The 24,362-nt window shown below is 48.2% G+C and overlaps 1 protein-coding gene across 4 annotated transcripts in view; it reads right to left on the bottom strand.

Moving 5' to 3' along the window:
* Scn10a (sodium voltage-gated channel alpha subunit 10) overlaps positions 1 to 24,362 on the bottom strand; it is a 108,901-nt gene that overhangs the window by 12,806 nt on the left and 71,733 nt on the right. For 3 of the 4 annotated variants that reach the window (XM_021173166.1, XM_021173169.2, XM_021173167.2), the window contains 7 exons: positions 16,089 to 16,448; positions 13,119 to 13,571; positions 11,418 to 11,558; positions 9,085 to 9,208; positions 7,724 to 7,878; positions 4,673 to 4,846; positions 346 to 468 (listed from right to left, as the gene is read on the bottom strand). In XM_021173166.1, the coding sequence (XP_021028825.1) occupies positions 346 to 468; positions 4,673 to 4,846; positions 7,724 to 7,878; positions 9,085 to 9,208; positions 11,418 to 11,558; positions 13,119 to 13,571; positions 16,089 to 16,448 (1,530 nt within the window). The remainder of the gene's footprint in view (positions 1 to 345; positions 469 to 4,672; positions 4,847 to 7,723; positions 7,879 to 9,084; positions 9,209 to 11,417; positions 11,559 to 13,118; positions 13,572 to 16,088; positions 16,449 to 24,362) is intronic. The other variant, XM_021173168.1, reaches the window with a different exon arrangement.

The raw sequence follows: 24,362 nt of genomic DNA on the forward strand, positions 1-24,362 counted from the left end.
TCACTTGAAATGCAACAGTGAGAGCTCTGGACGTACTTAGGGATAAGACCAAGAGGTAGAGAATAACCAGGTCCCCTTCCCTGAGGGTGTAAGGTCTGAGTCATGGGGGTGGTGGCATTTGTGGGTGACAAGAAAAGAGGTTCTTAAGATCAGACTTGAGGGAGACAAGAGAGTTAGATGACACAGTGTCATCAGACCCTGATCAGGAAGGGACAATGCAGAGCTGATAACTGGAAGTGGGACCTGTCACTTTGAGACAGCGGTATGGAGGACATAGCGGTGGGGGAAGTTAGAGAAGGTTTGCAGAATGGTGCTAATCAGAAAAGTTCCAAAACGGGGTCTTACCCTCATGCCTTCGAATCGAGACAGAGCCCGCAGCGGCCGGAGGGCACGGAGAGTCCGAAGGGCTTTGATGGATGCCACGTCTGAATACTCAAGGATCTTGGCTATGAGGCTTGTGAGGGAGATCTGGTGCAGGCAGAGACCAAAGCATTATCCTAGTGTTCTGGAATGTCTCTGCCCAGCCTCCTACTTCCTGCTTGCTCTGTCTCTCTAGACAATTGTCCTGGCTCCCACTTTTTGCTGAACCTTGAAAGTCCTTTTCTTTTACTGAATCAAAGTGTTTATTACTGTATATTAATTATACATAACGATGGACTTTATATTTTCACACACACACACACACACACACACACACACACACGATATTCACCACCCATGATTCCCTGTTATCTCCCTCATCCACCCACTGACCCCTCCCTCCTCCAATCAGATCCCTTTGACTTTCATATCTTATTTTTAGAAGACCCAGTGAGTTTCATTAGGGTTGCTTACAGGAGCACAGATATCTAACGAGTCTGCACCACTAAGAACAATGGCTCTCCTTCCTCCAGCAACCACTAGCTGTCTATAGATCCCTGGGGATGGGTGGGGCCTCATGAACTCCTCCTCAATCGTGACAGGGTAGCAATGGACCCAAACTTGTGCAGGTAATCACCATTGCCGAGAGTTCATGAGTGGGATGTCCATGGCACACCCAGCAGACCACATTCTACAATGCGCCATCCCTTCCTCTGGGTCTCCATTCTTTCTGCCCTGTCTTCTGTTATGGTCTCAAGACCTATTCATTACACACATGGAGTTCTGGGCAAGAAAACTCATTCTCACTCACTGCTATCCCAAGATGCATGCAGATAAAACTCCATTTCCCTTCCAAGGGCCCTAAGAACCTTAACGTTTTGATTGGCTTTCAGAGACCTAGGCGGCTGAGGTCCCTTCATTGCACGCATGATAAAGCTCATCGTGGTGGTTTGAGAGTGAAATGTCCCCCACAGACTCATGTATCTGAACACTTGGTCTCCAGCTGGTGATGCTGTTTGGGCAGGTTATGGACCCTTTAAGGGGAGAAGCCTTGCTGGAGGAAATGCATTGCTGGGATCATGGAGGCAGGGAGAGGGCTGACTTTGAAGCTTTACAGCCTTGTCCTACTTCTTGTTTCTCCCCTCCCCCCAAGCACAACCCCTGCTTCTTGAGTGAGGGCGAAAAGTGACCATCCAGTTTCCTGCTCCTGTGCCAAGCTTCCCTGTGGTGACGGACTCTCTCCCTTTGGAAGCATAAGCCCAAATAAACCATTTCTTCTCTACATTGCTTTTGGACATGGAAATTTAACACAGCAGTAGAAAAGTGACCAATATGCTTATTTCGAAGGATTTAGGGTTACTCTTGACTGTCTTTGCTCAGAAAATCGTGTTGGAACGAGTCTTGCTTATATGTATATGTTTAGGTTCCTCTTGGTCCCTTTTTTGTGACCTGCTAGATTGGGACACTTTTGCCCTTTTGTGAAGTGAGAGAGTCAAGTGGAAAGAGGGGATTCAGAAGTTAGCTAGTTCTCATAGCTGGCAGTTGTCTGAGATCTAGATTCAGTGGACATTTGAGGTACAACTGAGCAATGAATCCCTGTGGGTCTGCCAGTTTGTTTTAGGTGGTACCCCAAGGGCAGCAAAGGACACAGGCTGTCATGGAAAAATAGTCACCCTTCCCAGGAATCTCCAAGATGCTAGGGGTAATGTTCTGGGGACAAGCTTAGCTTGATGGGGCTGGTACCCAGACCCACAAGATCCTGGTTGATGTTGAACTCAGGCTGACCTTACATACTCTGGTGCTTGCACTAGGACTCCAGAAAGCAAGGGGTTGACATGTGGATCCTTGTGTCTGAAACAATACCCTTTCTCTTAATAGGCAGTCTATCCTAACAGACCCACAACAGCCAAAACAGACTGGATGGACCTCCTTCTTGCATCAATACAAGGCTGATACCATCAGGCACCCAGCTCTCTGTCTGTCTGAGGACAACAAGGTTTGGGGCAGTTTTATGTCAACTTTTTGCACATCCTCCAGGGAAGCCTGTTTCTGTTCATTTATAGATCAGGTTCTGCTTCTTTACTGTGGTTGTGATGAGACACCCAACAAAACACAGCTAAGGGAATGGGGGGCTCATCTGGCTTGACCCCAAGCTACAGTCCATCAGAGAGGAATCCCAGCGGCATCACGGCACAGCCCTAAACAGAGCAGAGGACCACGCAGGGATCTCTGCGTGATTGCTCACTGCTTCTGCTCATCTGTCTTCACTGTTGTGCAGCTCGGGGGCCAGCCCGTGAAATGGGGTCAGCACACACTCAGGGTAGATCTTCCGATTCCAGTTGACAATCAAGGCAACCCTCCACAGACATGCCTACGGGCCAACTAGATCTAGAGAATTCCTCAGCTGAGACTCTTTCTCCAGGGGATCCCAGGTGGACATCTGAAACTGACCATTAGACTGGAACAGGAAGGATGGAAAGATGGTGGACCACGTGGAGAAGAGGAGGATGGGTAGATGAGTGCTTGGGTAGATGGTAATGAAGGATGGGTGGACGGGAGGTTAAGTGACTGGCTATTCAGTTACAAGGATGAACCAAACAGTAGATGGAAGGGTTAAACACCAGTGGGTGGATGGACAGAAGGAAAGAGGCAAGGATGAAGGGAAGACAGAAAGATGAATGAGAAGGGATAACTAGATGGAAAGGGGGAGATGGGAGAAGTGAAGATGGATGGACTATAGGAAGGAAGGAAGGAAGGAAGGAAGGAAGGAAGGAAGGAAGGAAGGAAGGAAGGAAGGGAGGGAGGGAGGGAGGGAGGGAGGAAGGAGTGTGAATGGTGGAACAGATAAAAAGAGGGATGTGTGGAAGGAAGGATAGACAGCCACAAGGGAGAAAAGGCCCCCTCCTCTTCCTCATTTTCCTCCTCCTCCTCTTCGTCTCTCTCTTCTTCCTCTCCTGATTCCTCCTCTCCCTCCTTCTCCTCTCCCCCCTCCTTATCTCCCTTCTCCTCTCCATTCTCCTCCTCCTCTTTTCCTCCCACTCTGTTTTTCTTGAGACAGGGTTTCTACATAGCCCTGGATGTCCTGAAACTCACTATGTAGACCAAGCTAGCCTCGAACCCACAGAGATCTGCCTACTCTGCCTCTTGAGTGCTTGGATTAAAGGGGTGCGCCACCACATGCAGCTTAAGAAGAGACTTTAAGGTGACCAGGACTGAAAAACAAAGACCTCTACACAATCACAGCAGGCAGCAAGCCAGAAGACAACCGTTCCTTTTTATTTCACGTGCACAGAACTGTCACCTGTGATTTTGATTTTGATTCTCAGTGAGTCCCTGTGGCACGGTGGCCTGATACCACTGGCTCACTGAAGGGAGTTGCATGCAGACCTGTTACAGAGGTATTGCCAACCTAGGCTAGACAGAATGTTCTGTTCTGGAGCCCAGCCAGATTCAGAAGGCAAATACCAGATGTGGACATGTTTCCTGACATCACAAGGCCCTGGTGCAGGTGGCTGCTGAAGGAGGGAGACAGAGACAACCTACAGCTTACCCTGCTCTCAGATAGACAACAGTGAGCAAGTAACACAGGTTGGCATATTGAAAAGCCAAGAAGGAGACGGCCTGCTAGGAGGTAGGGCAGTGGAATGGGTTAGCCACTGGAAGGACGGTAGCCTGAGTGTGGGGCTCACAGCCGGTGCACTGATGCAGGGGTTAGCAGTCAGATGACAAGAGTCCCTACGTAGGAGTTCCAGCAGGACCTTCTGATGCCTTTACTGGTACCAAAGAGAAGCCAGTGCCCTCCGCTCAGCCATAGCCACACCTTGGAAATGACTGGAACTTCTTCTAAATACTGATGCCTAGAGTTGGCCCAAGACCAGAAAAGTTGGAATCTCCCAGAGTCCAGGATGCGCAGGATTGTTTTTTAAAAGCTCCATGGGTATCTTTAACTCAGTCATGGAGACCATGAAGCTAGCAAGCAGATGGGTTCTGTTTGAAGACCACAGTGCTCTGAGGTCCAGAACCCTGGTGATGGGTGAAGGAACACAGAAGCCAGGATGCCCACATTATCTTGCTGTAGTAGCTTTACTTAGCAGAAGCCAGAGACCTGCAGGCTCACCCGAGGGTCACCATCGTGTCTGAATTGTGAGCTTCCTGGAGCTCACCACTCACTGACATGCAAACTTACCCTGACTTCTCACTCAGTGCTTAAAGCAGCTCCTGAGAGACAACCGATCAGCGTGTGTTTGTTCTAGCCTTAGGCACCTGCCTCTGGTGAGAGATTCCCAGCTCCACCCCCCACAGCCCCACTCACATTCACGATGAGGAAGTCCAGCCAGCACCAGGCATTGGTGAAATATTTTTTGAAGCCGTAAGCTACCCACTTGAGCAACATCTCGAATACAAAGATGAAGGTGAACACTCTGTCAGTGTACTCCAGCACAGACTTCACTCGGGGCTTTTCTTCCAGGTAGTTATCCTCAAAGGCCTGCAGGGCAGGGAGGAGAATGACCAGGATCACAGGAGTCCTGACCCACAGCAAGGACCCCCCCTCCCCCCAGCCTGCCCACAGCGTCCGGGGAACAGCTTCAGCAGAAAGTGGAGGCGGCAACTTGAGTGGGACATAAACGGAGACTATGCAGCCCACAGGGACATCGAGCCCCAATACTGCACAGGGCTGTTGGGTACAAGTGAGAGAAGAAACCTCAAGCTGGATTTTGGAGGCAAACCAAAGCGATGCTCATAGTGACTTATTTTAAAAATAAAAGCACAGAGGGATATCCGCAGGCAGTCCACAAGAGAGGAAAGAGTTGCCAAGAGACTTCTGAAAGTGAGCGTTTTATTTCATGGGTAATCAAGGAAATTCAAATGAAAAAGAGACACCAATTTTTCCTTTTATCAGAGGCAAAGATGAGAAAGAACAGAGACGGTCCCAATGCTGGCGTGTCCATTAGGCATCCCCTCTCAGGGATGATGGATGGGAGTGAAAGACAGCCAGTCTTTGGGAGCCAAATAGGTGTCAGGAAGCTAGTCAACTTATCTTTAAGGCTGGGCTAAAGACACGGGTGCTACCAGTGTCTGCATGACTGAAGAGTGTCACACGAGGCTTCAGTCCCCAGCTGCTGGGAGTAGCTTCATGGTTTGGATCAACATGAATCCACTTTGGGAAGTGTTTAATAGATTTGGTGCCCACCGGGGCAGTCCGAGGCATCCACAGGGAGCCTTTGGTTTATATATGTTTGTCTCCATGTAGGACAACTCTGTGATGCCCTGGACGGTCAAGGCACCCCTGGGATCAACTGAGGCTGGACACTGTCTCTCAGCTCCTTCCTTCCCCTGCTTTCCTTCTGAGCTTCATCCACAAGTTCTCCTCAATAAGCTGATGGATCAAGAGACATGGCTTTAATATCTGCATCTTGGAGCAAACCTAAGCCAGGCAGGTATTCATAAATCTCCAACAACCATTCAACATCTTTGGGTATCATTCACTCTCTCCGTCTATTATTCAATATTCTTGACCATCATTAACTATCCCTGACAGCCATTAAATACCTCTCTGATCATCATTCAATATCATTCAGTATTTCTGGCAATCATTCAACATCTCTGATTGTCGTTCAAAAACCTCCAGTAAGTACATAATACCTCCAAGGTAGTGTTGAAGACGGGTGGTCTATGTGAGGTGTGAATACAGGCGCTAACTGGATATACAGGGCATGTTCCGATAATGTCGTGGCTGTTAAGTGAGTTTACATGAACATATTTCCTGAGACATTATAGAATGCACACATACATTTATTTTATAATATTTATATATTCTCTGCATGAGAATACTGGGAGAGCCACACCAAAGTGTTTTCTAAGTGGGTTTCTCTTTGAATGACAGGAAAATGGCTGATTTTCCCCCTTTACCTTTTTTTTTTTTTTTTTATAATTTCCAAGTTTTTTTTTTCCATTTTACTTTGTCAGATAAAAATTCATGTTTTTTTTTTTTTTTAAGCACTCAAAGTAAAAGCATAAAGAAGCCTAAATTTGGTGCATGTCTGTTTGGTCCCAGAGGAAAACGAGCCAGGGATTGCAGGGAAGCTGCTGGCGGTGGGGCTGGGGCAGAACAGCTGTTTCAGGATCTGAGTGCCCCCTTGGGAACAGGGAGGCTGGCACTAGACTATAGAAGAGGAGAGAGGAGGTTGCAGCAACGGGTGCAGAGAACAAAGAAGGGGACCTTTGGGGGAAGGCCTATGGAAAGATGGGAGCTGTGAGGTGTAGGGGAAGGGACCCATTCACTTAGCAGCTTTGGCCACTTCCTCGTCCCTTCCCCCACCCGGCACCGGCTTCTCCCCGATGCTCTTCCTGATGGCCAAGAGATGTACACTGAACAATTCTGGCATTTAGTCAGATCTCGGGCATTCGGTAGATTGCTTTCTTTTTAGAGAGCAAATGACACAGGACAAGCAAGACAAAAAGACACGGATATGGATAGAGCTGTAGGAAATTGGGGCTCTAGCCCCATTTCCTAAACAGATTAGCATGGACCCCAGCTGAGCCCTTGATACCAGCGATCTCATGTATGAAGCACAGCCAGCTTGGGACAGAAAGTCCCTCCTGGTGTCTGTCTACTTTGCTTAACTAGGACGAGCACTCAACAGTGCCCTGAACCTAAGTCCATGGGAAGAGGGCTCCTTTCCTGGCTCCCCAGGGCTCAGCCTTTGGCCAATGGCTTTGGGAGCATCTCAGATCCTATCCCATAAGACCTTGCTATTCAGTGTGGCTCTTGGCGGCTAGTGTCAGCCTCAAGCTTCAGTTTGTTGGAAATGCAAGTTCTTGGGTTCAGTCACCAAGCTCTCCAACTGGGCCTGCGTTTCCACAAGCTCTCCAGATGCCCAGATGTGAGGAGATGGTGCTTGAAGGAACTGTGAGATCTGAAGAAGTAGCAGGCATGCGGTTTTTTAAGACAAATGAAGACGGTCTTGATCCTCAGAAAAAGGCAGTGTGTGCTCGTGAGGTCGGGGGGTAGAAAGCCAAGGGTTTAGAGATCCACGTATGGGTGAAGTTAGGTTTTGCTACTGCCTAGTTGGTGACATTGGGAGAGTCCTCTGACCACTTGAGTCTTAGTTTTTCCATCTGTTAAGTGGGAGACATGCCCTCATTGTTCGAACAGTTTGTATCTAGGTTTAGAATATCACACGTGAGGTGCTGAGCACCTCCCATGAGGTGAACAGGGCTAACGCTCTCCTCCCATCTGTGGCTGGGAACTTTTAGCTCAAGCCTTGGGGTCAGCCCACCAAGGCAGCTCTAAAGCCTTTAGATGGAAGGCCAGGCTAGTTGGAGGCCACTGAGGCAGGGACCCCCACTTCCTCCTCCTTACCAGCGCTCCGCTGCTGAGCAGGATCATGAAGATGATGAAACTCTCAAACCAGCTGTGCTCCACAATGCGGTAGCAGGTTTTGCGCACCTGCCAGCCTGTGGCCCAAGGAAACTTACTGGTGTTCACTTTGCAGCAGGGACAGCGGCGAGTGCAGCCTAGGAGGACAGATGGTGGGCAGAGCCCTGGTTAGCTTTAATTGTCAGTGATGTAGGCGGATTCAGCCCACTGTGGGCAGCACCCTTCCCTAGGCAGGTGGTCCTGGATTCTGTAAGAAAGCTAGCTAAGTGTGAGCCTGTGATCGAGCGCAAATAGCATTCCTTCATGGTTTCTGCTTCAACTTCTTGCTTGAGCTCCCTGCCCTGACTTCTCTCAGTAGTGACCATGACTTAGAGGTCAAATAAATCCTTTCCTCCCCTTGGATGCTTTTAGTCACAGTGTTTCTCCACAGCCCAGAGGGTAAGCTAGAATAGATAGTGACAGATAATGCAATAGGATGTCGCTCTGGTCTGCAGAGAAACCATTGTGTGCACCACTGGGGGAGACTCCTTTTCTGGAACACAAGAGGAGTGGTCCCTCCCAGCTTGTCTTCCCGATCTAGCTCATTAGGGGTGGCTTTCATCATGGCCTTGATATTCAAATGCCTACCCTAGGTTCCTTCCTTAATATAAATGAACCTAGATGTCTCTATCCTTATGCCCACAGATTCCTGGAAGACTGATAAACCCCAAGTCCTGAATTTGATGGCACTGGGAAGCTACAGCCTGATCCATCCATCCATATTAGACTGGGGGAACCACTGGGATAGGACCTGGGTCCATCCAGCTTAGCTAAATGCAGGTGGAAGCAGAAACTCAACAGGATGTTGCTTCCACAATTTTCACTTATTTAAAGCCACCAAGGCTATAATCACCTTCTCAATAGGAAGTATTTGTCTGTTCATCCATCCTACAAGTGTCTATGGAGAACGTAATGTGCCTCACTTTTGTAAATACTAAAGGGGAAAGTAGATCCGTATAGACCCACTTTATGCAATGTCATCAAAGATTTAAGGGAGTAGACACCCATGACCCTTCTGGGGGTCCTTCACGGCCCCAGCCAGTCCACAATGACACCAGTATAGTATCATTTCCCTCTCTCACACTCAATAGGACTGGTTTATAATTTCCCGAAGCGTTTGGGGGGCGGGGAGGTGGGGGGGAAACAATGTGCTCTGACACAGATGTCCCAACTGGTGTGAGCCTGTTTGGTTGGTTCCTGTGAATGCCAGGTCATGGTTCTGGACACAGAAGTGCTTAGATAAGTGTTGGGCAGGATGCTGACTCTGGATAACATGAGCGTGAGGAGGCCCATGACTCTTGTACCTTCTGGGAAACAGTCATCGGGCTCGTCCAGCTCCTCCGCCAGCTCAGGGATCTTCCTCAGGATCTCCTCTGGGTCCGGGCAGTCCACCGTGCTGCCCTCGGAGGAGCTTGTATCGTCCACTCCCTGCAGGGTAGAGGCTGGGGCAGTGAACGTGGCTCTTTGAAGACTCTGGTACATCTGTACAAGGTCACTGTCTATCTGTGGGGCTGCGATCCCTGCAGGGCTCAGGCCCTGCTGTCTGCTGCTTTGGCATCCTCGTGTGTCTGGGTCTCAACACCTAAGGCCAGGACACAGATGCTCCCCGTGGAGCCCTGAGGCTTGGCCGAGCCAGGATGTAAACCTCCGGGCCATGATGGAGAGCTGGCAATGGCCCGAGACACCATAATTACATCCATAAAGATGCTCAGCTTTCAATGCACTTGAATATTTAATCGGGGAGCGGTGTTGTGGGGCCCTGCCATCCTCCCAGCAGCGCTGGCCTGTAATGTCTCCAGACGAATTCAATTAGGAGCCAGAGTTAGTGAACCTGATCGCTTGGCTAATGGAGCCAAATGGTAGGGAGGAACCCCATCTGTCACCGACAGGCCCCTCCCTGCCTGGCCAGGGTCATGGCCAAGAAAACAAAAACAAAATTAAAACCTATGCTCAGAAGTTACGTACTGAAAGCAGGGAGTAGGGAAGGCTAGTGAGGGGGTCTATTGAACAACTTAGAAGGGACGGGATGCCCACATGCGGAATGTCACAACCCCCACCCAAACTGCATTTCGGTCCACTCTGTTATCTTAGTTTGCTGCGGTCAGCCTTGCCTGGGCTCAAAGCCAGGAGCTGACATTCCTCACACTGAAGGGCTTGATAAGTCGTGTGCGTGGGTGAACTGTGTTTGTCTTATCTTGGCCAAGTCCAGTGGCTGTCACACAGCTGCACTTGGGGCCGAGGTGTCAAGTTAAAGCCTCGAGTTTCTTACAGTGGCAGTGAAAGTATCTGGAGCTCGTGTGCATGCGCATCACATGTGCATCACATGTGGGAGTGATTGTGTGAGAGTGCATTCGTGCACACACACACACACACTCTCTCTCTCTCTCTCTCTCTCTCTCTCTCTCTCTCTCTCACACACACACACACACACACACACACATATGCCTGAGGCTAGAGTTAAATGTCTTCCTTAGTCACTCTCCACAAAAGCCAGGGTCTCCCACTGAATGTGGAGTTCGGACTTGGAACATGGAACACGGACTTGGCTAGAATGACTGGCCACTGAGTGCCAAGGATCCCCTTGTCTGCCCCCTCCCCACAGCACTGGCATCCTAGGGGTGCACTACCAAGCCTGGCCTTTTTACTTGGGTACTAAGGGATACAAAGTCAGGTCCTTGTGTGCTCCCACCAAGCACTTTACTGACTGAACCACCTTCCTTGCCCCAAGGCGCTGACTCTTAGCAGGCATCTCTTTGCAGAGAGACTCTCCCCCAGGATTTGTAAGTGACACCACGGTTTATTTTTACCTCCCCAGCATCCTGCAGCTGAGTGTTCTCCCGGCTAGGTTTTTGTGAGGCTGTCAGTTCACTGTGCACCTGTAGACAGCCTCCCTCCACCCCAGGCTGCTTTTGGCGAGAGAGAATGATGTGGACAAAAGACAGAGGGGGGCATCCCCGGGAAGACTCCCCCGCCCAGGGAACACCTCCGACTCTTACTGTTGTCTCTGGAAGATTACCTGACTCTCTTTGTTCACGGTCTTTTGTCCTCTCTTTCTTGGCTGTCATTTTCTGGGCACTTACTCCATTTCAGGCAGGAACTGAACATTTGACAAGCAGCTTCTCATCTAGGCTTCCAAATAACCTTTCCAAATAGGCACTGCACACAGGCCTGCATGGGCACGCTACACAGTTCTATATAGGCACTGCCACAGAGTTCTATGTAGGCATCCCACACCGTCCTATATAGGCACTGCTACAGAGTTCTATATAGGTACTGCACACATTTCTATATAGGTACTGCATATATTTCTATATAGGTACTGCACACAGTTTTATAGAGGCACTGTCACACAGTTCTATATAGGCACTGCTGCTCAGTCCTATAGATGAAGACATACAGGCTTAGAGAGTAGAAGGTGGCTCAGGTCCTACAGCCTGGGGGACCCACACTCTCTTCCCATCCTCACAACTACATAGGGGTGAGTTTCAGCACTGTAGAATGGTGTGATTCACCAGAGGTTGGCAGATGGTCCTGCAGTGGGGTACAGCCTTGTCCAGTCCCCATCCTCCTGTAGTGCCAACCCTCCTGACAGCATCCGTCCAGCTGTTGGACCTCTCTAGTAAGCTCACATACCTACCTCGGCAGGGACCCGAGGGCTCTCTTCCCTCTGCCATCTCTCCCCCAGGTATGGAGCCAGGTCCTCAGAGGACATCCCGGAGGGTGGGCTTCGGGCTGCCTTGTGATCTTCACACTTTTGGACTTGCTGCAGCAGCTCCTGCTGATGAGAGAGGGCCCGTCTGGGAAATTGAGTCAATTTCATCACTTCTGAATCAGAAGAGCTAAGGTCTTCACATGTGCATCTTATGTGCATAGGTACCTAAGTGTGAATTAAGCTTGGGGGGGTATAGGTCTGTATACAGCTCCTGGCTCCATTTGCAGGTACATGACCTTAGGAAATTTATCTAATCTCTCTCATCTTTTTTAGCTCTATCTGCAAAATCAGGAAGGTAAGGTTTATTTCACGTTGTTCTTCTGATCACTAAATATACGAATGCTTATATAATACACTGCAGGAGGTTTGGCTCCACAGATGGTAACCATGGCCATCAGAACCTGCCAGAAGTCAAACTGGTCATGGACTAAGGTCATTTGAGCACTCATACCCCAAGGACCTCAAAGTAGCCGAACATGGCCCTGAGCTGCGGACAGCTATCACCGAGTTCATGTTCTTTACTCCCGGGAGGTGACACTCTGGCCTCGGCTGCCACTCAGACAAAGGAATCTCGAAAATGATAGTTGATAGCAGCAGCTGTTAGCGTACAAATGACAGCTGTAGGAGATGAAGGCAGTCAGGAGAGCTGTGGGTGCAGGGCATAGCTTTACAGCCTGGCCAGCAGCCCTGAGTGTCCCTAGGGACTGCCCTGGATCCCTGAACCTGGCATTGAGCACAATGGATGCCCTGAGTCACCAAGGTTTGTGAGGGCTGATGTACCAGCTTAAAGCACTAGGAACCCCTGCAAGGTATTGAGAAAGACTCATTATCAGAAGGCTCCAGGGTGCCTTCAGTTCTTTGGTTCTGAATGACTGTCATTTCCTTCTGAGGTCTCTTCTCAGGAAATAAAAGGCCTGTAAAGATGTCAGGGAATGACCAGGATTTTTCCTGTTCTGACAGAGATTAGGTGAGCCTGCTTTCTGGTGGCCTCTTGGTACTGCAGGCCTGCCCTTAGCTGTTCCTGTAAGAGCCTGGGCCACAGCTCACTTGCTGCCCCTGTGTCAAGGAGCATGTAAGGGCAAGTACCCTGGAGTGGTCTGCGGCTTACTTGCCGCCCCATCCCCACTTGCCTCCTCAGGAGGCTGACCCTTTCCTCTAGGCTTTGCTGAGGTGGGTGCCTACCCTGGAATGCTGGGTGTGGCTTCAGCTTCTATTCAGCCTGGTTGCCTAAGCCTGGTTTGCCAGGAGCTCACAGCTCTGACACTCTGGTGTTGGAAAACCTCTCTGATGGCTAACCTACTTGGTCACATTTAGAATCCCCATGGAAACACACCTGTGTCCTGTACTGAGTAATGAGCACCAGAATTGATCTGTCTCTGTTACCTGACTGAGACCCAGTGTGTCTATGTTGTCCTCACCGTGAGAGACCTGATAGGTCTTCAAACCATGAGCCAAGCAAGTCCTTCCCTCTCTGAGTTGCTTCTATAAGGTATGCAGTCACATCAGTGAGAAATGTAACAAACGCAGCCTCCTAGACAGAAGTTCTCTCTTCTGCCTAGAGCCACTCTCTGCCCAACAGCCCCTCCACCTTCCTGTGGCCATCTGTCCTCTGAAGAGACTTCTCACCTGCCCTTTGGGGCTCTCTTCCTGCCAGGAGCTCTGAGAAGCCTGCTCCACATCTTCCTCGAGCTCATCGAGGTCGGATTCCCCCTCAGCAATGGGCACAGAGACCCACACGTTAGGGTCAGTGATGAAGTCCCCGTGGTTCTCCTTGGGGCCACCAAGAGCTGGCTTTGCCAGGTTCCCCACTGTAGCATTGACAGCATCAGTAGCAATGTGGTTCTCAGCTTTGCAGCTGCTGAGTGGGGGTTTCACCCCCAGCTGGGTCTCCACCTTGGGCCAGCGGAGCCGGCAGTGGCTTCTGATGTAACTGGTAATGGCCCGACTGGCCTGATGGCCAAATACCTGAATCCGGGCCAGTGCTACCTGCAAGTTGTTCACCTCTCCATCATCTTCTGGGGCTGTGAGGTTGTCCGCGCTGAAGGAGTTCAGCAGTAAAGCGATGAATAGGTTGAGCACCTGAGAAAAGGCACGGAAGGGAAGACACATCCATCACTTTGCATGGGCAGCTGGGAGACACAGAGAGATGGCTGCTCTGCTTGGCCTTCTTCCCCTTCATTCAGTGCATTACCCTAGCACATGGGAAGGTGTCACCCACATGCAGAAGGCTCTTCCCTCATCAGTTAAACCACTCTGGAAATGTCCACACAGGCACACCCAAAGGTGTGCGTCCTAGGTGATTCTAAATGCCACCATACTGACAAGCGATATCTGCCATCCCAGAGATTTTCCAGCATCTTCACTGGCATAGTCTTGATCTCTTTGAATGATTTCTTGGGCTGTCCCTGCCCACCTGGAAGAATGGAATCTTGGCAGAATGTATTCCCTGGGCACAGCTGGAGAGAGTTTTGGGGCTCTTTTGGGTGCCCTGCACATGTGGACCCTAATCTTAGCCCTTGACCCTAAGGCTTCTAAGCACATAGCTCTCCCCGTGCAGTGGGGGATCATCCTGGCAGCAGAGGGACATTTAGAGGAATGGTGGGCTTGAGGGTCTACCATTAAGGATCAGCAGAAGGCATTTGTACCCCAGGAGCCAGGGTGGGAGACAGACAGGTGCCCTACTGTGTTTTGATCCTCTCAGCTGAGCTCCCTCCCTCTTTTTTTCTTCCATTTTTTATTAGGTATTTACTTCATTTACATTTCAAATACTATCCTGAAAGTCCCCTATACCCCCCTGCCACTCCCACTTCTTGGCCCTGGCGTTACCCTGTACTGGGGCATATAAAGTTTGCAAGACCAAGGAGCCTCTCTTCCCAATGATGGCCGACTAGGCCATCTTCTGATACATATGCAGCTAGAGACATGAGCACTGGGGGTACTGATTAGTTCATATTATTGTTCCACCTACAGGGTTGCAGACCCCTTCAGCTCCTTGGGTGCTTTCTCTAGCTTCTCCATTGGAGGCCCTGTGTCCCTCCCTCTTTACTACAGACACAAACTGACTGACTTCTGGAGTCCTCAGTCGCTTTGGCATAAGAATGGGGCTCTTAGAAGATCAGCATAGGGAGGCACAGACACTCACAGGGAGAGGGGGTAGAGAGCCAGGGTGGGACTAATTCCTTCGCCAGAGGTCCATCCCCCCAGGGCCTAGGAGCACCTGGGGGTCCCATCCAGCTTGACGCCCCATCCAGATCCAAGCTGAGAGTGCTTTTTACTCTCTTGAAGAAAACAATTTGAGCACCCTAGACCAGGCAAGAAACTTTCCTTTGACAATGAATAGCCCATCCGCCATTCACTGAGTCCCTAGACTTAGCACTTGTCCTGCCCACACATGTGAGCAAATACCGCTTTCTTGGCTTTAAGTAAATTAGGGTTTTGGAAAGTCACTCTCCAGTCTTGAGTCCCTCAGCTAAAGAATGCTGGACGGAAATTTTCCTACTCTGTCTTCAAGCTCACTCCTGGAAAGCCAGGCTGCATGGAAGCATGAACACTTCCCAGGGTGTGGCCCACATGGCTTTGGTAAGTTTGAAGGCACTCCAACCATTCAAGACTGTATGTGTGAGCGTGTGTCTGTATATGAGCATTTGCCTGTATGTGTGAGTGTGTGCCTGTATGTGAGCATTTGCCTGTATGTGTGAGTGTGTGCCTGTGGGTGTATTTGTATATGTGAGTGTGTGTCTGTGGGTGTGAGTGTGTGTCTGTATGTATGAGTGTGCGCCTGTGGGTGTATGTGTCTGTATGTGTAAGTGTGTGCCTGTGGGTGTGAGTGTGTATATGCCTGTGTGTGTGAGTGTGTGTCTGTGGGTGTGAGCGGGTATGTGTGAGCGTGTGTCTGTATGTGTGAGCGTGTGCTTGTGGGTGTTGGTGTGTGTATGTGTGAGTGTGTGCCTGTGGGTGTGTGTATTTGTATATGTGAGTGTGTGTCTATGGGTGTGAGTGTGTGCCTGTATGTGTGAGTGTGCGCCTGTATGTGTGAGTGTGTGCCTGTATGTGTGAGTGTGTGCCTGTGGGTGTATGTGTCTGTATGTGTAAGTGTGTGCCTGTGGGTGTGAGTGTGAGTGTGTATATGCCTGTATGTGTGAGTGTGTGTCTGTGGGTGTGAGCGGGTATGTGTGAGCGTGTGTCTGTATGTGTGAGTGTGTGCTTGTGGGTGTTGGTGTGTGTATGTGTGAGTGTGGGCCTGTGGGTGTGAGTGTGTGCCTGTGGGTGTGAGTGTGTGTCTGTGGGTGCCTAAGGACAACCCCTGCTGGTATTCCTCAGAAGCAATCTAGCTTGTTTTTGAGACAGGATCTCTTGTTTGCTCAGAACTCACTAAACAGAGGCCGGGTGGTCAGCAGGTCTCAGGGATCCACCTGTCTCTACCTCCTCAGTACTGGGGTTACAAGAGGGTGCTGCCATGCCTGGCTTTTTTTAAAAAAAAAAAAAAACATGTGTTTTGGGGGATTGAACTTAAGAGCTTCATCCTTATATAGTGAACACATCACTGGCGGGGCTGCCTCCCGGCCTGTGATTCACCTGTGAGGGGTCAGCACTCACCACCAGGTTGCCTAGCACCATCACTGTCAAAAAGAGGATGAGGCAGATGTAGTCCTGGCTGACCTCCATGCAGACCCACATGTTCTCGATCCACTCCCCACAGAGGATCCGGAAGACGACGAGGAAGGAATGGAAGAAGTCGCACATGTGCCAGCGGAGCCTCTCACCATTCCACACGGAGATGCCATCCCCGCGGCACCCATAGTTCTCTGAGAGGAGCTGCTTTCCCACCAGGGCGAAGATGAAGACGATGATGGCCAGGATGAAGGTCAGGTTGCCCAGGGCCCCCACAGAATTGCCAATGATCTTGATGAGCATGTTCAGGGTGGGCCAGGACTTGGCCAGCTTGAAGACCCGAAGCTGTGGAAAGAGACGCTGTCTCAGGTCTTTTCTCACCATCTCATAACTGAAGTCTTCACTGGAAGCCAAGCTTGTGGGACAAGCACCAAGACATCTCATGAGTTTGGGGTGGGGCTCGAAAGAGGCTGTTTGTGGAGACTTTTCTTTTTACATATCACTCAGAGCTCTGATCACCTTCTAGTGGTCCCTAAATTGAAATGTACTCCACCAACTGGCAGATCCAGGGCCTCACACTAGTGAGGCTTGTCTGCCATCCGTTTCACAGCCACAGACCGGATCCTTCCTGGATACAGAGCTGACCTCTGATGTGAGTGAGTTTAGCTGTACCTGGAGCTCACAATAAGAACAGCCTCAAGACCCGGAGAGGGGCTAGCCTCCTTTGCTTAGGGCACAGTCAACTGCATTGGACACACATTGGTCAGTATTTTTGGGGCATTTTTATCCTGGGACAGTTGATAGCATCTGTTGTTGCCACTAACTCTGAAACACGAAGTATGATTTCATAGACCCAGAATGCACCCTGGGACTGATCAGCCAACTCCCTCGCCTTATAGAAGTCTAGTCATGCCTGGCATGGTAGCTAACTGGTCTGTGGGATATGTGGAGAAAGGTGGTGGGGCCCCTTCTCTTGTGGGATTAACAGTCAGTGACTGAGATAGGATGAAGACAAACTTTTCATTGTAGGGGGCGGGCTCATGGCTTGTTGTGTCCAATTCCAGTGAGATATTTCTGGTTTATCTTCTTATATTTTATTTTCTTATGTTTTATTATTATTCCTTAGAAGCCCGTTTGTTTTCTAATGAGAGACAGAAAGGAAGTGGATCTGGATGGGAGGGAAAGTGGGAAGGAACTGGGAGGAGTCGAGAGAGGGGAAACCAATCAGGATTTATTATGTGTGAAAAAAAATGTATTGTCAATAAAAGGGGGGGGGCAGAAGTGAGGAGAGTATTGAGGAAGACATGGGAATGTTGACCTCTGACCTCTGCCTTCACAAGCCCAGACATGTGTACAGTTGCCCCTTCATGAGCACACAGACATAAGTGCCTATGTAAACGTACACACACACACACACACACACACACACACACACACAGAAGGAGGGAGAGAGGGAGGGGGGAGAGGGGGAGGGGAGAGAGAGACTTAAGTTGAGATCTACAACAAGGGAGGAGTCCCATGCACAAAGATGCTTTAACATTTGAAAATAAATTTGTGTAATACTCTAGTTCTCCAGAAAGAAATGTACAGGCTCCAGTGTCGACAAGCCAGTCAGTGAGTGTGGATGGGACACCTGCTAGGAGACACGGGCAGGCTTAGGTATTGGCACCTGACATACCTCTATATCTATATATCTGTCTATCAATCGTCTATCTATAATCAACCTGTCTGTCTGTCTATCTGTCTGTCTGTCTATCTATCTATGATCTATCTATCTATGTTAGGCATTTATGTTTGCCTTAACTGGAATTCACTAAGAAAATGTGCAGTTTTCTTAAGTGAGGTAGGAGGGTTAGACATTACCATTAGAATCTCCTTATGGAGACTGGTGATTGCCATCATTAATCTGTAAGGTTAGAAGCGAATGGTGTATACTCCTCAATCTAGGACATGAATGGAGTCATCTTTTATTACCTTTTGTCTTTATAAAAGACAAAATAAACCACAACCAAGATCTACCCACTTGTGTTCCTGACTCTCAGCCAGTCAGTCAGCACACATTAGGGAGTTTGTCCACTTCTGGGGGTGAAGGGCCGCAGCCCGCTGGCTCCTGCTGATGCCCGAGTGAGCAGTACAGGCCAGGAGTGCCCTGTGTCTGCACTCCCACAGCCATCACCTTTGTCCCTCAGCTAATTGTCCTCTGCAGTCTTTGTCTAGCTTAGCATTATGACGGAAGAAACTCTTCCCACACTCATGCAACCATTTACAAACAATTATTTTGGTAGGTGTTGAATATTCATCTATCGTTAATATACCACTTCTTTAATTAATCAATCAGAATTAATATAAACACTTCACTCTGAGGGAAACAGGCTTGAGAGCAGCAGTGGTATTTATTCACTAGAACTGATGAGAAGCCAATCTCTCTCTCCTTAAACTTCTTTTCTGCCCTCCCCTCTCTCTATTCTCCATATTTCTCTCTATTTTCATATTTCTTCTTGCTCTCTCTTCATATTCTCTCCTCTCCTCTTCTCTCTCTCTCTCTCTCTCTCTCTCTCTCTCTCTCTCTCTCTCTGTTTCTTTCTCTCTCTCTCTGTCTGTCTCTCACTTGGCTAGCATGCTCAGAACACTAGGCTTGATCCCCAGTAGTTCACAAACCAGGAGTGGTGGAGCACACCCATAATCCTAGCCCTTGGGTGGTGGAGGATAGAGGAGCAGATGTTCTGAGTCATTTTCAACTGTAGAACAAGCTGGAGACCTGCTCTACACAGGCGCTGTCTCAAAAACCAAACCAAAAGGAAATATCTTGTATTTGAGTATCAATTTGTGGTTACCTATGTTTGTCCCGACATTCTAAGACAGGCACATACTATGTGCAAATACCTCACTAATTTATAAGAAATGAAAGGGAACAGAATCCAGAAGTTTAGCTCCTTGAAGATTTGGGAAAGCACACTTCTAATAACCAACATGAGGCAATGAGATCACATCTCTGGGAAGTGAAAGTGGATTCTATTTTCTAAGGAAAAGAAGCCCTTAAGACAAGACCACACTAGTGATGACTCAGCATTATTACTCTTGAAGAAGAAAGGCCTGGGGCAGGAAAGGGAAGAATTGAGAATCAGGACAGAGCATGAGCTTGGCGTGTGTGCCACATGATGCAGACCGACAGCCAGTTACATGTGTGATGGAATGATATTCCATAGTAAACCAGAAGCCCTGAGTGGAAAAGACCATGAGCTTCCAGACTTAGAAAGCCCTGCTGCCCAGTTTTCCATAAGTGGGAGGCACACTTTGAAGGCTGCAAGGTCATCTTCAGGTGCAGCAAGATCCCTTCTGCAGGAGCCCAGCCAAAGCCATGGGACCAGCATTGGACTGTTAATATTGGCGAGAGACAGAACTTCCCTGGATCCAGTTACTGAGGTTTCCCGTTCTCTACTTACTGGTATATATCTTTTGAGGAGCTTGGGGTAGATTCCAGGTCCTTGTGCGTGCTATAAAAGAACTCTATCACTGAGTATAGCCTCCAATTAAAAAAAAGATATAAAATTAAAATGCTTGATGTGGTTGTTAAGTTGGAAACAGATCATTGTTATAAAATGTTGTCCTGGGAGAAAAGTAAACAGCCTTGCCAAGTTTTGATTTTGACTAAGCTAACTATTGATGCTCTAATTTCTAAATTAACTACCCAAACAGCAAAAGCAGGATATTTAGCTTCTAAATCGGTAAATGGGGGGGGGGGGCATAATTCAAAGACGGGTAGGGGAAAGGGAAGGGAGGAGGGAGAAAAGCAGAAAGAAAGGTGAGCTGTAGATCAAGTTAATGATACATATCCAAATCTACCTGTATTTACAATGAAGTGAGCGGGCTAAGTGCCTTGGCTGGAACTTAAAGACTGGGTAGCCAGAGCTGAGTAAGGACCCGAATCAGCCTGCATGTGATTTGCAAGAGACGCATAAAGGCTATGAGTAGAAGCATAGATACAACATACTGGGAAAACTCTAAACCAGAAGATTATTGCCAAGGAAAATAGACCTTTTTTTTAATTATTATTCTTTTTTTGTTTTTGTTTTTGTTTTTGTTTTTCGAGACAGGGTTTCTCTGTATAGCCCTGGCTGTCCTGGAACTCACTTTGTAGACCAGGCTGGCCTCGAACTCAGAAATCCGCCTGCCTCTGCCTCCCAAGTGCTGGGATTAAAGGCGTGCGCCACCACTGGCCGGCTTTATTATTATTCTTAATAATAAAAGTTTGTCATTACCAGGAAGGTATAAAACTTAAAATATGTGTGCACTTGATAATCCAGACTCAAGACAGAACCACTCAAGCACAGATACACCATAATCATAGCGGAGATATTTTTAAGCACCACTTTCCCAGTAATTACTATAACAAGCAGTAGACAACAAGAAGCCGGGATATAAAATGCAGCGTGTCACAAAGTCCCTCTGCCCGCAGCACAGAGGCAGCGCTGCAGTGCTGCAGCCCACAAATGCAGCAGACACATCGTAGGTAAGTGTGTGGGAATATTTCTGATATACCGAGCCAAGGAGAAGAGATAGATAAAACGTAAAAGCCTTAAAATCTATAACATACATTGTTTGACTTGAATACAACGGAACTAGAACCCAGCAGCACAAACGAGAGATCCCACCAGCAGCACAAACGAGAGATCCCACATGCTATGGGATGAAGAACCGAGCCTCTGATTAACCTTGGAGTCCAAGGATGAATCAAAGTTGAAATTAGGAAACGTTTAGAACCAAACAAGGAAAATCTGACAGATTAAAGCCATCCTTAGAAGGAAGTAGAAGTCTTACATGAATTATAGAAGAAAAAATAGACCAAAAATTATATGTTAAAAAGCTAGGGGAGAACAAAAAAAGCAGGATGGGAAATGTAATTAAGATAAGACGCACGATTAATTGAAATCGGAAAACATCAATGATGTGGTGAGAACCAGCGAGCTGCAAGCTGCTTCTTTGAAGAAGTGAGTTAAATCGATGGCTCTCAACAAAACGGATGAAAACTAACGATTGCCACCATCCCCAGGAACGGGACAGCACAGACACTGATGACATAGATCCTAACAAAAGAGAAGAAGGCATCCACAACTTCACGTCAGTAACGCCGAACACCTAGATAAGGAAAGTCCGAATCCGCGACAAAACAATTTACAAAAAGCCAGCTTGAGAAATAAAGTCCGACTCACTTCAGAACGTCGGAAAAATCATCACTAAGGAAAGTCCTGGCCCCACAGATGGCCTCCCTACAAGCTCCACCACACGCCCAAGGAGCAAATGATTCCAAAACCACACGGAGATTCTGCAATAAAAAAAAAAGGTGTGTGTGTGGGGTATTTCCCAGCTTTTGCATGTATACTCAATACTAAAACCTGGGAAAGATTATGTAAACTTTAAAAACCTACAGGCCAACTCATCAAAATGGATGCAAAAAACTCACACTTACAAATTATTAGCAAATTGACCTTTTCTGTTTGTTTAAATTTATTTATTTATTTATTTTGGTTTTTTCGAGACAGGGTTTCTCTGTATAGCCCTTTATTAAACATTTATTTTATTGAAAATGCACCACAAACAAGTTGGGTCTACTCTACGAATGTAAAGATTCAGCAACAGAAACTCGATTTTGTTTTTTAATACTGTGAGTGTGTGAATGTGTGTGCGTGTGTGTCTGTGCGGGTATGGGCATGCGGATGCAGTTGCCAGCAAAGGCCAGAAGGGGGTGTAGGATCCTCTGGAGCAGGAATTACGGGAGGTTGTGAGCCACCTAATGGGGATGCTGAGCACGGAACTTGGGTCCTCTACACCAGCCACATATGTTTTTAACCATTGAGCCCTCTCCCTAGCCCCTACATGGCTCTCTTAATGTGATTTCCTTTTTCTTTTAGGGGTAGAATCAATCTGATGTTTTTGCTTTTTGACTGACATGAAAAAATTATGCATATAGGGACAGGAGGCGATGTTTCTGTTTGTGTCCAAATGTGTAAGATCAAATTAGGGTAATTAGCATGCATGTTGTCTTCAACGTTCGTCACTTCTTTCTGGTGACACTTAGAATTCTCCCTTGTGCTGCTTTGAAATATGCAATGCATCTTTGTTAATTATTAATGTGATTATCTTACATGCAGAACAATAGTCTGGTAAAATTAAAGACCTATTCAGGATAAGTTTTTCATTTAAGAAAAACCTGCAAAAATGTCAGACTTGTTGAAATGTTGAAAGTATCTCTTAGCAGCCAAGAAAATGAGGCTGGCTGTTATTAAGACTTCTTTTTAGCAGGGTACTAGATGTCCCAGCCAGTGTGGTCACATAGTTAGAATCAAATGGCATGGGGGTTAGAAAGGAAAAACAAAATGTATTGTTTGCACATGATATGATCATGTTGAAAAATCTAAAAGACTCTATGGATGAATCATCAGAATTAAGAAAGGGGACGTCTGGGCTCAAAGATATTGACTATCAAAATGCTAGTTAAAATTAGCAAAGACTATTTCAAAATATGTAAGATCTGTGTGGAGAAAAGGATGGAAAATTATAAAACTCGAGGGACCGAGCTAGGCATAGAGGGTACTACTGCCTCTGTAGGTCAGAGGATTATGTAATGCAGAGTTTATATCCCTTCCTAAATCGACGGCTAGATTATTGCAGTCTGGATAAAGAGAAGACTCAAGAGTTTGTGTCTGTGTTGCTGTGGACATAGCTGGTTTCTCCAGCCGTAACGGAAGTGCAGGGGCCAGGATATTCTTAGAGTAAAACCAGGTGGGTGTATCGGCTACTCCTCTCGCGGCTGTAATCAAATACCTAGCAGGAAGAATCTTAAGAGAGTTTAGGGAACATGGTCCATTATGCTGGAAAGGCACGGAGGCAGTGATGTCAGAGTCCTCAGCGGGCGGGGGGAGGGGGAAGGGTAGCAGGGAAGGGGGTGTAGAGGGCTGCTGCAGTTCAGCTTCCCTCTTTTTATTCTGTCTGCCCCACCCTCCACCTGCCCCTCACAGGCAGGGCGAGTGCTCCCTTCCCACTTAAACCTCCTTGAAGCACCCTCACAAACACACTCAGAAGTGTATCTCCTTGGTGATTCTAAATCCAGTCAAGTTGACAAAGAAAGTGAACCCCCACAGCAGGCGACTGTGTTTACAGGCACAGACATGTTCTAAGCTGCAGTAACTAAGATGGTATGGTACTGGCACAATGATAGAGTGGCAGAGCCTACCTTAAATCACGTCAAGATGGGTGGTGGCATTCGGGGAAGGGCAAAAGGAATTACATGGGATTTCTTCTCTTCTCCTTTCTTTCCTTCCTTTCCTCAACCAATCCCAACATTTTTACTGAGTCTCTCCTTATAGACGGCTTGTGCTTAGTGTCTGGGGTAGGATGGCAGAAAGGAAATCCCTGGGTTTAGCCCTATGAATTCTCGGGATATGGCATTATAATCTTAAAAGAGCCGCTTGGTTTGACGAGCGAAGCCAGGTTCAGATACCGGAGTGTGGGAGGCCCTCTGTGAAGAGGGGATGAGTCAGCCCAGAAGGCCCAAGACCAGCCAAACCAGGTGAAGACCTGGGAACAGGTGTCTGAGGCAGAGGATGGGTGGCCAGGCCTGTGGCTGAGGAAAGTGCAGAGAGAAGAGGGGCGGGGCTTGCTGGAGCCTCACAATCGCCACAAGGACTTCAAGGGGACTCCACTGAGGAACTATTTGTGACAAATGGCCCTTGCCAGTTGAAGGTGGTCATGAGAGTAGAAACTGTTGGTTTGGGGGGGGGTGCTTATAGGGAGGTATGATGGTATGATGTGCTTGACTTAAAACAGTTTTGAAGCCGGGCGTGGTGGCACACGCCTTTAATCCCAGCACCTGGGAGGCAGAGGCAGGCGGATTTCTGAGTTCGAGGCCAGCCTGGTCTACAAAGTGAGTGCCAGGACAGCCAGGGCTACACAGAGAAGAAACCCTGTCTCGAAAAACAAAAAAAAAAAAAAAAAAAAAAAACCAGTTTTGAAGACTAAAACAACCCAAGTGATCGTCTCGGCTGTGTCTCTTCACCCAGGAATGCACACAGCTCAGGGCCAGCTCCGGCTGCGGGGTGAAGGGAAGGGGCTGGGTTTTTGTTGATAATGTAATACTGGCTGACAGAGCATGGAATCTCACCAGGCTGTAGGGAACATGGAAGGGAGCCTGCACGCGAGATTGGAGGATGCGGTTAGGGGATTGTGAACGGACTTGCATGTCACAATCAGAAGTTAGGTGTG

Source organism: Mus caroli, chromosome 9 (assembly GCF_900094665.2).
Source record: "Mus caroli chromosome 9, CAROLI_EIJ_v1.1, whole genome shotgun sequence".
Lineage (NCBI taxonomy): Eukaryota > Metazoa > Chordata > Mammalia > Rodentia > Muridae > Mus > Mus caroli.